This window comes from Mirounga angustirostris, unplaced genomic scaffold (genome assembly GCF_029215605.1).
Source record: "Mirounga angustirostris isolate CCGP_5_RB_7025 unplaced genomic scaffold, mMirAng1.0.hap1 SCAF_13, whole genome shotgun sequence".
NCBI lineage: Eukaryota > Metazoa > Chordata > Mammalia > Carnivora > Phocidae > Mirounga > Mirounga angustirostris.
In genome coordinates, this window is record NW_026991721.1 from 58,673,226 (window position 1) to 58,688,600 (window position 15,375).

Here is a 15,375-nt window from a genome sequence, read left to right on the forward strand (position 1 = left end):
TGATGACCAAAGTTTCAGTTAGTAAATGAGTATCTGTAAGTTTATTTGTACATGTACATTTATAAAAGTGTATTACGAGGCTTGCAAAAAGCAGAAAGCTAAATTTTAGTGCATAGTGTTGGTATGAAAGTTGGAAAAATAAGGTTATTTTAAATAGAAATTTATGGCAAAAGAATCCATAACTGTTTGCTACTGCTCTGGCTAGCATACTGCTCAATGGTTTTATGGAAAACAATTCCAGGGGCGCCTAGATGGCTCAGTCGGTTGAGTGTCTGCCTCTTCATTTTGGCTCAGGTCATGATCTCAGAGTTGTGAGATGGAGCCCCATGTGGGGAGTATGCTCGGATTCTCTCTCTCCCTCTGCCCCTCCCCCCTCAAATAAATAAATATAAATCTTAAAAGAAAAAAAACTTTAAAAACAATCAATTCCAGGGGCGCCTGGGTGGCTCAGTCATTAAGCGTCTGACTTCGGCTCAGGTCATGATCCCAGGGTCCTGGGATCAAGCCCCGCGTCGGGCTCCCCACTCCAAGGGAAGCCTGCTTCTCCCTCTCCCACTCCACCCGCTTGTGTTCCCTCTCTCGCTGTCTCTCTCTCTCTGTCAAAATGAATAATTAAATCTTTAAAAAAAAAAAAACAATCAATTCCAGACACCTATTTGGGTCCTAGATTAAAGAACAGATAATGATTCTATGGCAGTAGCACACTGATAAAATTTCTTATTGTGGAACACACAGATTTTGGTTTTGCATTCAACAAGCATGTCTGAAGTAACTAATACCACCCGAGCCCTCTTCTACTTCATCCTCACGGGCATCTCTGGATCTGAGGCCTCTCACATCTGGATCTCCATCCCATTCTGCTGCCTCTATACCATCTCCATTGTGGGTAACATGACCATTCTTGCTGTCATCCACACAGAGCCATCCTTCCACCAGCCCATGTACCTATTTCTCTCCATTCTGGCCCTCACTGACCTGGGCCTCACCCTCACCACCCTGCCCACAGTCATGCAGCTCCTCTGGTTCAACATTCGTAAGATCAGCTTTGAAGCTTGCTTTGCCCAGTTCTTCTTCCTCCATGGATTCTCCTTCACAGAATCTTCAGTCCTGTTGGCCATGTCCTTTGACCGCTATGTGGCCATCTGCCGCCCCCACCATTATGCCACCATCTTCACCAGTAAAGTCATTGGCAGGATCGGGTTAGCCATCATTTGCCGCTGTGTTCTGGCTGTTCTCCCTTCCCTTTTCCTACTCAAGGGCCTGCCCTTTTGCTGCTCCCACCTTCTCTCTCACTCCTACTGCCTCCACCTGGATATGATCCACCTGGTCTGTGCTGACATCCAGGTCAAGAGCTGGTATGGATTTGCTCTGGTTTTGCTCATTATTGTGATGGACCCTCTGCTCATTGTGCTCTCCTACACATTCATCCTGAAAAGTATCTTGGGCACAGTTTCCTGGACTGAGCGGTTCCCAGCCCTCAATAACTATCTATCCCACATTCTGGCTGTTCTGGTCCTTTATGTTCCCATGGTTGGAATTTCTATGACTCATCGATTTGCCAAGCATGCCTCTCCACTGGTCCACGTTATCATGGCCAATATCTCTACCTGTTGGCACCTCCTGTGATGAACCCCATCATTTACAGTGTAAAGACTAAGCAGGGCGCCTGGGTGGCTCAGATGGTTAAGCGTCTGCCTTTGGCTCAGGTCGTGATCTCAGGGTCCTGGGATCGAGTCCCACATCGGGCTCCCTGCTAGGCGGGGAGCCTGCTTCTCCCTCTGCCTCTGCCTCTCTGACTCTCATGAATAAATAAATAAAACATTAAAAAAAAAAAAGACTAAGCAGATCCACCTGGGAATTATCCACTTCCTTTCCCAAAGAAATATGTGTTTAAGATGAAAGAATGGATTTGCTGAATTACTCAGGAGTTAAGAGTCACAAGCTTATGGGGACAGTATAGTCAGAATGAGAAATGTGGACTGTACAATAATACCCCATCATATTTTTAAGGCATAATGACATGTTCTTGGCTTTTTGCAAATTTTTGTCTGGGAGGACCTAGCCTCAAATGTTCTATCCAAAAGAGATGTGGATCTGAGTTGATTAAATTCCAGCACATTTACCAGCAGTGGGATGAGCTTCATTAATTGAGTAAAGATTTAAGTTTCATCTTCCTTTCTGGATAATTTTTCTCCCATGGCCCAGTTAAATAAGTTTGAAGAAATTCCTTACTTGTTACCCCTACCACCCATTCTCGTAGGCAGCTTCACTCAGACATCCAGGTAAACTCTAGGTCCACTGCACTGGCTCACCCTACTGCATAGATATGCTCCAATTTTCTCTTGCAAAAAAAGTGGCAAATCTTCCAGGGAGGACAGATACAGATCAAGTTTCTTGGCTATTCCAGTTTACCTAATCAACATGATTGCAGCAGACCAAATGAACACATGCAATCTGAAGATTGGCGTGGAATGGTTAGTTAGGTCCCCCACAGCTAGAATAAGGCTCCCATCATGCTAGAGGTCCTTTAGTGTTTAGAATTAAAATTTCAAGTGAGTCTACATATAATATTTGTGGGAATAGGAACTCATTTTTCTGACCAGAGTAGACTGTTTTGTTTTGTTTTTTTAAAACCTTAATGTCCTTAATGTGGTTCAAATTTTTAGGGGTAAGTTCCTTTTGGCATCATGAATTCTGTACCAAAAAAGGCTCTGATAGAAGGAATATGACCTTCCTGGTCATTATTTTGTGGAAACGAGATTGGATCTCAGAAATAACAGTTTGAAAGGCAGCTATAATTGTGGTCACAACTTCTAATTACTGAACCCATAGTGCAGGTGGCCGGTATGAAGACTGACTTAGATTTGAATCAAAATAGGCAGGGCTTCAGTGGGAGTGTAGTGGGGAGGGGGAGGATTACAATGTGAAAGGCAGAGAACAAGTGGGGAAGGATGTCTTTCTCCACTGATATCCTTTCCTCCCTTATTTTACCCCTTCTTTACCAGAGCCTAGAAGTTAGCATGTTTCTCCAGAAAACCGTGGATCAGGTGGTGTAGGGAAATAAATTGCAGAATGGGAGGCACATGCAATCTCAGAACAGGGGAAATCAGGACCAGGAAATCCAAATATTAAAAAAAAAGTCAAGGAAATGTGTAGGAATATGGATCAAAGAGGGCACTTGTTGCAATGAGCACTGGGTATTATATGTAAGTGATGAGTCACTGAATTCTTCTCCAGAAACCAATATTGAACTGAATGTTAACTAAAATTAAAAGAAGAAGACGAGGAGGAGGAGGAGGAGGAGGAGGAGGAGGAGGAGGAGGAGGAGGAAGAGGAGGAGGAGGAGGAGGAGGAGAAGAAGAAGAAGAAGAACAAGAACAAGAACAAGAACAAGAAGAACAAGAAGAACAAGAAGAACAAGAAGAAGAACAAGAACAAGAACAACAACAACAACAACAACAACAACAACAACAACAAAAACAAGAAGAACAAGAACAAGAACAAGAAGAACAAGAACAAGAACAAGAAGAAAATGACTTTTCTTTCCATGGATAGTACAGGCTTGAGAATCTCCCAAAACATCATGAGGGGAAAATAAGTCTTCGGATTATGCCAGATTTTCAAGAGGAGCACTTGGCACCATTAATAATCACTCTTTTTTTCATTACTAATTGTGTGACTTTTTGACCAACTAATTAAACTCTGAGTTCATTTTTTGGATTTCTAAAACTGGGATAATAATACCCATCTCATAAGGCTGAGAGTTTTCAATGAAACACAGGATGTAAAAGACATAAGCTTGCAAACCGAGGTGCTCAGTTTATGTGAATTCTCTTCTTCATCTCTCTTCCAAAGTTACACTGTGGATTATGGATGGGAACATCAGCCCCATGAGAATAAGAATTAGGGTGGCTAGATGGTAATTGCTCACACACACAGATACTCCCACTGCCCCTTAAAGACTTCCCCAGATGGGAGGGTGGGTTTCTGAGATGGGAGGTGACAGAACAAAATTCAACTCAGGACAATGAGATCTATCAGTGTCATGGGCTGAATTGTGTCCCCTGCAAATTCATATGTAAAAATTCTAACCCCCAGTATCTTTGCATGTAACTGTATTTAGAGATAGGGTGTTTAAAGAGGTAATTAAGTTAAAATGAGGTCATTAGGATGGGCTCTAATCCAATATGACTGGTGTCCTGTGAAGAAGGGTCAATTAGGACACAGATAAGCACAATCACAGCAGGAAGACCATGTGATGACACAGGGAGAAGACAGCCATTTACAGGCCAGGGGAGGGAGGCCTCAAAAGAAACCAGAATGGTGAGAAATTGTGCAAGGCCTCCAGAGTTGTGAGAAAGTAAGTTGTTGAGCCACCCAGTCTGTGGTACTTTGTTATGGCAGCCCTAGCAGACTATTCAAACCCATGGCCTGTGTTTCTATAACTGTAAAATTAAGGTCAGCTGTAGAAGAGAGTAGAAATATTTTGGTTATAAAGAAACTAGAGTTTGGAAACACAAAGAGGAATTCTTGGGCAAAATAAGTTTTTGGATGACCAGTGAATGGTCTGGCTAACTGTCTGGGTTATAAAATGCAGGCTAAGTAATGGAAAACAAGGCATGCATTGACTCCAAGCCCATAGGCTTGCGTGGGTCATGACTCCGCATGCTGCCTTCCCAGTGGCTGTTGAGAATGAAATAATCTTAGTGAAAGCTTTCTATCAACTGAATATTATAGTCACCGAACTCCTAGACAGCTGCCAGTACTTAAGTGGAAGCCAAATGAGGATTAAATGAAGAAGTCTACCCTTATTCTTTGTTCAACCTTTCAGTTTCCTTTCCCTGGACAAAATTGTTCTTTCCTCTGTGTACGTGTGCACGTGTGTATATGTGAGGGCTTCATGACTTAAGAAATGACGTGGTATGTTTAGATTTCAAAATAGATTTGCCTTTTGGAAACTTTTTTGGCTAATCTTAAACATTTTTGCATAAGTTACTCAGTGCCTAGAATGTAAATGACTCTACTAAATGTGCTTGTACCTCATAAAATTCAGAAGGTGGTTTTTTGACCCTTTTATAATTATTTTAAATGAGGTATACAAGAGGAAGTAGGATTGAATATCAATTTTTTAGAGATGTTAAGTGGATTGTACTAGTTCAAGTGGAAGAGAGCCCAGCTGCTGCTACAGAAGAAGGGATCTAATTCCAGTCAGGCACCTGAGAACCTTTTCGCAAATAATAAGCAAAAAAAAAGCAAAGACAGAGAATAGTTGAAGCAACAAAGATGTCCTTCATCAGGTAAATGGATTAAAAAAAATTGTGGTGCATCCAGATGATGTGATACTATTCAGAAATTAAAAAGGAATGAGATATCAAGATACATAAAGACATAGCTGAATCCTAAATGTGCATTGCTAAATGAAAGAAGCCAGCCTTAAAAATCTACGTTTGCTTTCATTTATATGAAATTCTGAAAAAGGCAATACTAGAAAGAGAATAAACTAATCAGTGACAACCAAGGATTTGAGAAAGTGGAGTGTTGATTTGGTGAAGCACAGAGGATTCTCTAGAGTGGTAAAATCATTCCGTAATACCGAAAGGGTGCATAAACAACACTATGCATTTGCCACAATCCATAGCACTTTATAGCAGCACAGAGTGAACTATAACGTATGTTAATTTTAAAAATCACTTAGGACATCAGGGATTCCCAGGATGGGCTGCAGAATATGGCGAAAAAGTAGAATTCTATTACAAACTATGAAACACCTGCACTGAAGGAGATGCGTACTGGGCTGAAGGATATGAGTGCAGGATGGGGGGTGGTGGGGGGGAGTTGCTGACCTAAGTAACCTTGCAAACTGCTGGAGTCTGTAAGACTAAAGACAAAAGGAGGAACAATAAATGCTCTACTCTGCTTGATGAAGTAATTTCTCATGGCAGTGTGGTCAGCAGTTCTACCAACACTATGTGTGCTGGAATTGAACACCTAAGTAAATGGACAGCAGACGGGAGCCAGGTTCTTGCTATCCAATTGGGAGATTACAGAAAAGCAAGGGGAGAAGGCTTGAGGGATCCATGCACCGTAGCTGAAGACATCAGTACGAAGTCATGTTTAGCTCAACGTAGTTGCCGATGGTTAAATGCAAAAATGCTTACAGGTATTTGTATAGATCCAGGTGAGTATACGGACATAGGACATAAATTTCCTTGCTCTACCAGCTGAGAGGGCTTAGAAACAATGACAAACTAGTAGCAACAGTCACACCCATTCACATAAACAAATATTTTTGGAAGGAATTTTAGTGTATCTGACAAATAAAATCAGTAGAAGAAATATTGAAGCTAAAAATTTTTAGATTTTCAATGAGAAAATTAACTCAAGACTTTTACAAATTAAAATTTTATTCAAACATTATATTCCATACTGGAAAAATATCGGGAAAAAAAATTTAAACATTTTTAAATAAAAATGCCAAACTCTTCTAATTTGTCTAACAATCCATTCTTACCAGGACTAATAAGTGAATGTACATGCTTGTACAATCCTTCTGCATTCTTTTGCAAAGTGTAAAACATTTGACAGGCTGTTTATGTCCTAATATGAGCATTTTTATTGGTGGATTTTTATGATTATGGATTTCTAGCCTGGTATCTATTTGTATTTCTTTGCCTCTCATCTTGGGAGCTAGATTCTAGTCGTGGCTTGAGTGTAAAAATATATATATATTTATATAAATATATATATATAAAAGTGGTATCTGCATTGTGTATTGAACAGCAGGTAATATGTGCAAAAAAGAGGACTCCAGTGACAACTTTTAACCTGTGAATTAGCAGGAAAAAAGTAGTGATATCGTTTATATTAAAAATTGGCTAATATTAAGTTACTATAGATATCACATTCATTATGCTACAGTACTGCACATATTTTTCTTAGAAGTTATTTATGTGCATATCAGTATTTGGGGTTTTTTGTTTTGTTTTGTTTTTTGTTTTTTAGATTTACTTGAGAGAGAGAGTGTGTGTGTAGGAGGGACAGAGGGAGAGAAGCAGACTCCATTAGGCATGGAGCCCCACAAGGCTCTCGATCTCACGACCCTGAGATCATTGAACTGACCTGAAATGAAGAGTCGAAAGCTTAATGACTGAGCCACCCAGGCACCCAGATGTGCATATCAGTTTCTAACACATTGTCATGTGAGAAATGTTACTGGGGAAATAGATCAGCTCTTTTTTTTTTAGTGAGCATTTAGAAACTTTAATAGCAAGTTGATAGAGTATTTTTGTATGTGTTGAACCTAAGAAATAATATAAGCTTGTGTTTTGTCTTTTAAAAATCAAACTTAATGAGTTATAATTTACATAAAACTAAATGCACACATTATCAGGGTACAATTTGATAATTTAGACAAATACTTATACCCACTACCCAATCAAAATATAGAAATTTTCCATCACCCCCAAAACTTCCCTGTTAACCACTTCTAGTCAATCCCCTCCCCTGCACCCAGCTCCAGGCAACCACTGATCTACCTTCTGTCACAATAGATTAGTTTTTGCCTTTTCTGGAATTTCATATAAATGAAATTATCATGTGTAGTCTTTTGTGTCTGTCTTCTTTTGCTCACCATGTTTTTGAGGTTCATTCATGTCTTTGTGTGTATGATAGTTTGTTCCTTTTTATTGCTCAGTGGCATTCCATTATATGGATATCCACAATTTGCTTATCCATTCACCTGTTGGTGGACATTTCACTTGTTTCCAAATTGGGGCTATTACGAAAAAGCATCGTTAAGTTTTTTTTGTGAATTCCTGCTTTCATTTCTCTTGTGTAAATATCTAGGTGTCCTGCCATGCAGTTTTCCAAAGCACTCATACTATTTTACATTTCCACCAGCAATACGTAATATCTTTGCTTGCACTTAACATTGTCAGTCTTTTCAATATTAGTCATGCTAAGTTGTTAAGTCCTAGCTCACTGTGGTTTTAATTGCATTGTATTTTATCATATTGTGAAAGATCTTTACATACTCTCTATGCAAGTCTTTTGTGAGATATATGTATTGTAATTTCCTCCGTCTTTAGCTTGCTTTTTCATTTTCTTAATAATGTGTTTTGAAGAGCAGACGTTCTAAAATTCTGAGGAATAGTATGCCTGTTAAATCTAATATAAAATTTGGGTTTGTAATTTTGCACGTCCTTTTAAAAACTAAATGTTTTAAAAAAGATTTTATTTATTTGGGGTGGGCAGAGAGAGTCTTAAGCAGACTCCATGCTGCTGAGCATGGAGTCCGACTGGAGGCTCTATCTCATGACCCTGAGATCACAAACTAAGCCAAAACTGAGAGTCAGAGGCTTAACCGATTAGGCCACCCAGGTGGCCCTAAAAATTAAACTTTTTATTTGGAGATAATTGTAGGTGCACATGCAGTTGTAAGAAATAATCAGTCACCTGTCTTTCTCAAACTCTTAACATCTGGAGGTCTTCCTACTCCTTTCAGCTCTTCCACCTAGATCCATAAGCCTGGGCCTTTCTTACAATCTCGCTCTTTTTTTTTTTTTTCCGTCTACCCTCAACTCACCAACATGAGTGCAGATCCAGCTCTGCCCCAATGCCCGCCTGGACCCGAAGCACCCAGTTCTAGGAACTCTTCTCCAATGCCCACGATTTATGGGCCTAAAGAAAATTATGTGTCCCTGCAAATGTCATCTGCTGAGACACCCCACGTGGAGACCATCTCTCCTCTTCCTTCCTCCATGGATCTGCTTGTTCAGGACAGCCCCAACTCCTCCACCAGTCCCAGGGTAAAACTACCACCCACTTCTGGAGAGGAGAGAACAATGAGGAAGGAAGGTACGGCCCAGGGCAAGAAACAGAAGATCAGGACTGTGTTCTCTCAGACCCAACTCTATGTCCTCAATGATAGATTTCAGAGACAGAAATACCTCAGTCTCCAGCAGATGCAAGAACTTTCCAACATTCTGAACCTTAGCTATAAGCAGGAGAAGACCTGGTTCCAGAACAAGAGAATAAAATGTAAGAGGTGGCAGAAAAACCATTGGCCAAAGGAGAGCAAGACTGTGACTCAGAACAGCACAGCAACCACAGAATACCCAGGCTTCTATTCCTACCACCAGGGATACCTGAGGAACACTTCCGGAAACCTTCCAATATGGAGCAACCAGACCTGGAATAACCCGAATTGGAGCAACCAGACCTGGAACAGCCAGTTTTGGAGCAAACACTCCTGAAACATCCAGTCTTGGAGGAACCATTCCTGGACCAGTCAGACCTGGTGCCCCCAAGCCTGGAACAATCAGCTCCAGAACTGTGGAAAGGAATCCCTGCAGCCCCAGATCCAGTTCCAGCAAAATTCCATCAGCGATTTGGAGTCCATCTTAGAAACTTCTGGAGAAAGCTATAGTGTAATACAACAATCTGCTAAGTATTTTAGTACCCAGCAAATAATGGATTTGTTCCCAAATTACTCTGTGAACATAGAGCCTGAAGATGTGTGACGATGAGTATATTATTTGATCTCAGTTTCGGCAGTGGCTGTATTACTTCTCCTAGGCTTTGTCTTTTAGGGTCCTGTATATCTCTGCCTCGATATTCTGTTTCCCATTATTCTTATTGCGTCCATTGAGGGGGTACAATTGGAGTCAAAGAGGTTTCAGTAGCATTGGCTACTATGGACAACATGATAAAAGGTGTTTCTGGCTATAGATAACTAGATACAATCCTAATGTGGATATCTTTAGGCTCTAGAATCTAACCTCAAGAATAGGAAGTGAAGATACAAAGACGTGTGATGAAGGATAATTTGTATTTTCTGAGACTGTGAGGCTTTTCTTGTTAATAACCTCAATTGTTAACGGTGAAGGTTTAAGCTATAATGTGCTTCATTGATTTCCTCTGTCCCTTGTGATGTTTTACTAGAACTGTTAATTTGTTCATTATACTAGTATTTGTAGAAAGATGTTTTGTATTTTAATGTATCATGATAATAGTACCAGTTTGGCTGATTGGTTTATAGGTTTAAGTACAAATAAATAAAATACCCACTTAAAAAAGAAATAATCAGTCACCTGGACTTTATAGAAATTGTCATTGGTGGGCATGTAATCTAGTAATTAGTGACAAAAAGGTCACCATCACCTGATGAGCTGGATGAAGTCAAGAATAACTGTATATGGTAAGGAAAACATTTGCATTGTAATTGGAGACCCTGAAGTAAGAAAGGCTGAAAACCTGAGACCAGTTACTGATCAACCAGCACAGTCCTATCAATCCACTCTACACTCTACACAATCCACTCTACACATGTTCCTTAGGAGGTGTGAGAACAGTCTCTCCCAATGAAGGTTTCCAGGAAACCCTAGAGAGGCATAGCCAGATACAACCAGCCCCATTCTGACAGGTCTGAAGGAGGGGTAAGGTCAAGGAGCATATAAAAATATACCCATCACATGACATGCTGAGGTTACTGAAGGCTAAAGGGAGGGGAGGAAAGAAAAACAGGAATATCCAGGCACAGTGACACCAGACCTACTTGGCCCTACAAATAAGGTCTGAGATTCTACCAGGACAGAATTTGGGTGTTTTGCTAGAATTCTTAGGATCTGAAACCTGGGCATTCTGAGATTGTCCATATTTTATTTTAGGCCTAAACTGAAGCAATTTAAGAAGCTGTTCCTTAACCTCAGAGTCTCCTAGTACAGAAATTCTTAGGGTGGAGACCATTGGATGTGGATTGTACAGAGTCTGGTTCCTTACATAACAGGAAGGAGGCTGCTTTATAAGTATGTTCCCATACAAGTTATTGTTTTAACAAGGACATTTTGGGGAGGGAAAAAGAGTGCTATATGAATAATGATGCTGAGGAAAGTAAGTGTAAACCATGATTATCTGGGGCAAACCAGAAAGTATGCTCACCCTACTCAAAGGCACATTCCTAGAACAATCTTTCTTTCTTGGGGGATATTCTTAATCCCCGCCTAACCTATCAAAAACAGCAATTTGTTGTATTTCAATTCAAACATCATTAAGACTCCAGCCTTTACTGTTAACTTACTATTTATCGGGCTTTTTTGCTTAGGACTTTTGCGGGGGAATGAAAAAGTGAAATTCACAATCTCTGCCCTCAAGCTGATCACATCTGGTTAGAGAAGACATGCACATACATACATACAGAGACACACATATGTTGATAAGATGTGAAATAAAAAGGGCTAGGGATGACTCATGATCCAGAGTCAAGCCTGTGACAATGCTTTGAATTTCTCGTTCCTATTCCTCCACCAAATGCCTGGTGTACAGCTTTGCTCACTGCAGAAACACCATCAGAGTTTATGGAGTGACTCGAAGTCTCTGCCCTGTTGGAGGGATTCAGAGCCATTTCCTCTTGCAGGAGAACAAGGTGAAAATTCCCTGTCGGATTGGCTTGGTCTTGACACTATAGATGATGGGGTTGAGCACAGGAGGCACAAAGAAGTAGATGCTAGACATGAGTGTGTGCAGCAGGGGTGAGGCATGCTTGGCAGCACGATGCATCACCGACACACCAATCATAGGCACATAGTACAAAAGCACCACACAGATATGTGACACACGTGTTGAGGATCTTCCACTGTCCCTCCCCAGAAGCAATGCCCAGCACTATGTAAAGAATCAGCACATAAGAAACCATGATGAGCAGTGAGTCCAGCCCAAAAGTGGCCAGGACAATGGACAAACCCAGGATGCTACTGAGCTTAGTATCAGCACAAGGCAGCTGGATCAGGTCTGAGTGGAGACAGTAGGAATGGGAGAGGACATTAACATGGCAATAGGGCAGTTGCCTCAAAAAGATTGAAAGTGGGGCCATGAATGTCACACTCTTCAATGTGATTCCCAGACCCATGCAGATGATACAGGACAGGGTTAGAATGGCTGTATATCACAGTGGATTGTAGATGGCTATCAAGCGGTCATAACTCATGGCCAACAAGACCCTTGACTCCATGCAGGAGAAGGTGTGGATGAAGAACTGAGCCAGGCAGCCATCAAAGTCAATCTGGCGGGCATCAAACCAAAGAATACCCATGACAGTGGGCAGTGCAGACACAGAAACACCAACCTCAGTCACAGCTAGCATGGAGAGGAACAGGTACATGGGCTCATGTAGAGCAGCGTCCTCATGCACTGTTGCCATGATTAGGCTGTTACCCACAATGGCCACAATATACATAGTGAAAAAGGGAATGGAAAGCCAGCCATGTTGGGCCTCCAATCCTGGGATGCCAGTTAGGAAGACAGATAGGATGTCAAGACTTTCATTGCTTTCAGCTCCCATGTCACCCACAGCAGAGATAAGTCTTCACCTGACATTTGAAAAAAAAAAAACAAAACGAAATTAGCTTCCTCCTGAAGGTTTTCTGCCTTATCAGCCCACCTGAAAGGCTGAAGGAAGGAGATGGAAGGAAGTGGGGGAAGTTGGAGCCGTCTACATCATTTTGGGTAAAAATATAACAGACACTCTCTTCTCACCTCCTCTTCCTCTGACCTCTAAAATCCTAAAATTTTACATGTAAAGGAGATATTTGAAACGGCCCAATCTTATGAGAGACAACATAGCTTAAAAATTGAGAGCAGAAACACTAGAATAAATCAGACCTGTCAAAATCCATACTCAGCCTATTTACTAGATGTGTGATGTGGGCAACTTATTTATACTCTGATCCAAAGAGGTTTTTGTTTGTTTGTTTGTTTTTGTTTTTTACTTGTAATGTGGAGATAAGAGTAGTAATTTGTATAAGAAACGGAAGCCACCTAAGGGAGAAGAATGGGGAGATGCTGGAGAAGTTGGTCTTCTTTATTTTCACAGGCAATGAAAAGGACAGAATGGCAGATGCACATTTTTTTCCTATGCAGACAGGGGGGCAGATGGAAGAGACCAGGAGACCTTCTAAAGTGGCTCCTCTCAGAAGTCCATTGATTCAGTTGCCAACTCGATAGTCTTTCTAGGACCTGAAACCAGAATCCAATCTTGCACCTATTGATAGAATCCCCTCCACTGCATCCTTAACAAACTGTCACCCACACTCAGCTTGAACACTCCCAAAGATGGAGAGCTCATTGCACCTAACGCCACTATCCTGGTTAGATGCACTGACTTCTACAGTGCTTAAATGTGCTTCTTCCACATTGTATATAACTGCTGCAGATGCAGAGAAACAATCTCTTTCAGGTTTCATCTGAATATTATTCTTCATGGTATCTGTGAATTGCTTGCAAAATACATCTTAACTTGCAAACACGTATTAACTTGTGTAATTATTTAATGCCTATATCCCCTATTATACTGTAAACTCCATCAAAATATAGTATTGAGTTTTTTTCATTTATCATTAGACACCCAACACTAGCACAGGGTCAAGCACATAACAATGTTTAGTAAATACTTAACTGGATAGATAAATAAATAATCGAATGGCTAAGTTGTACCTGAATGTTCCAATCATAATAATCTGTAATCTTCCCTTCTTCACGCTATGTATCCTAAGTGCCTTTAGCTGCTCAAAGTACCTGATTTTTAATTTCCTTACCACAAGTCCTCCTATCAAGGTGTCTCACAGAGAGTAAATCTAATATGAATAGACAGTGTGATATGTAGCTTATAAAAAATTCATGGATTTTAGTCTTTGTTAACAGAAGTATTTTATTCAGAAGATGTCCTAACACTTACATTTACAATTTGATACTTTTCCCCCGGTTTACATTGTCTTACCTTCTTTGATAATTTTCTTAACTCATACTATATTATTCATATTTAAAATTTTCATTTTAGCTGCACCTTTTCCTAACACTATTTAAACAGAAATAATAACTTTCTCACCTGTGACTTTAAAATATTGTGTACAGACTTTTCTGGTTTTGCTAGAATTACATTCATGCCTCTGTCCTTCCTGTCGTACTTTGAGTTCTTTTTAGGGTCAGACTTGTGCCTAGTTCATTCTTACTTTCCTAGTACGTCACCTAATTCTAACACATAGACATGCTTAAGAAATCATGAATTAATAAAAGCATGAACAGACTGCTCAGGACCATAACTGAAGTGCTTTCAGTTCTGGGTCCCATACTCTAGATTAGAGTTAAACCAGCTGGATCACACTCAAAGGCAAGGGGATCAAGTCATTTAAAGGGCGTGGAAGGAGCCAGTGATGTCTTGAGAAAAGGAGACAGAGAAGAGGTAGAGATGTGTGGGAGTGGGTATAAGAGGTGCTGAGTGATAGGCGGAGATCACATGGAGACAGTCTTGAGCCCAGGCAAGGAAGATTTTCTAAGAGTCAAAGCTGCACAATAGGATGATAATCTTCCAGTCAGTGGAGATGTTCAAGCAAAGACTGAATAATCTTTGATGGGAATACTGGAGGGACAATTCCAGCATCTGCTGAATTGGGATTAAAGGTCCTTTCTGCCTTTCTCAGCTCTCTGCCCTCAGGCCTGATGTCCAGCCTGCCAAGATCTCTCTCATTCATTGACACCGAGAATATCAGGGCTGTGAATCTATGTGGGGCCCAAGAAAGGTCAGCTCTCAACCCCTGCCATGTGATCATGTGTCTTTCTCTAAGCCACTTTCCATCACCCTATCTGAAAGTGTGTGGGAAGACACAGGAACATTTGAACAAACATTACTCTACTGGTAGGAAACCTACATGAAAATAAGATCTGGGGATATTTTTTCTTAAACCTCTCCATCACAGGCCAAACAAATTACAGTGAATACACAGCCCATATGTGCCTTGACAGAGACTCATTCAAAGATACAGAGACATGAGAGACAGGGAGAACCTCAGAGGCACAAATCGAATTGTAGACCAAAACATACTCTTGCACACATACCTGGAGATGCAAACTCACCTGAGAGAGCTTTGTGAAATGGCAGTGAGATTGAAAGAGTGTAGGCCAGAGCTCAGGAGGACATGAAAATAAGCCTTAGGCAGGCAGTAACCAAGAGAGGAGGCAGACTCTATATATCTGAGTGAGAGTCCCCACTCTCACTGGGCCCTGGCCTGGTGTGCCTGAGGGTGATGCTGAGCTGGTGATGGGAAAAGGAGGGGGATCAGATCTCACCTTGGGAACAGAAAGAAAAGAAAAACACATCCCTTAATTACACTTCCCTCTCTCCACACAGAAAATAAAAATCCCAACTCCTTCCCTGTGATGAAGAGAATGAAAACAAATCCCCCCAAGCTCCATGGCAACATCCTCTTGGCCCTCAATTATCCAGTCTTGAAACTGGAGCTCTCAGCCCAGAACCAGGAGTCTACATCCTCAAATTCTGGGCTTAAAACCTATATCTCAGACAGAACCTAAAACTTAGACCCCCGT

General features: G+C 40.9%; 1 protein-coding gene and 2 pseudogenes across 1 annotated transcript; 2 read left to right on the forward strand and 1 right to left on the reverse strand.

Moving 5' to 3' along the window:
• Positions 1 to 759: 759 nt before the first annotated feature.
• LOC123856646 (olfactory receptor 51Q1) lies at positions 760 to 1,626 on the forward strand. Its single transcript, XM_045892794.1, has one exon. The coding sequence runs from the start codon at positions 760 to 762 to the stop codon at positions 1,624 to 1,626; it is 867 nt and encodes a 288-aa protein (XP_045748750.1).
• Positions 1,627 to 8,588: 6,962 nt separating this feature from the next.
• On the forward strand, positions 8,589 to 9,521 carry LOC123856645 (homeobox protein NANOG-like; annotated as a pseudogene).
• Positions 9,522 to 11,391: 1,870 nt separating this feature from the next.
• On the reverse strand, positions 11,392 to 12,337 carry LOC123856644 (olfactory receptor 51L1-like; annotated as a pseudogene).
• Between the last annotated feature and the right edge of the window lie 3,038 nt (positions 12,338 to 15,375).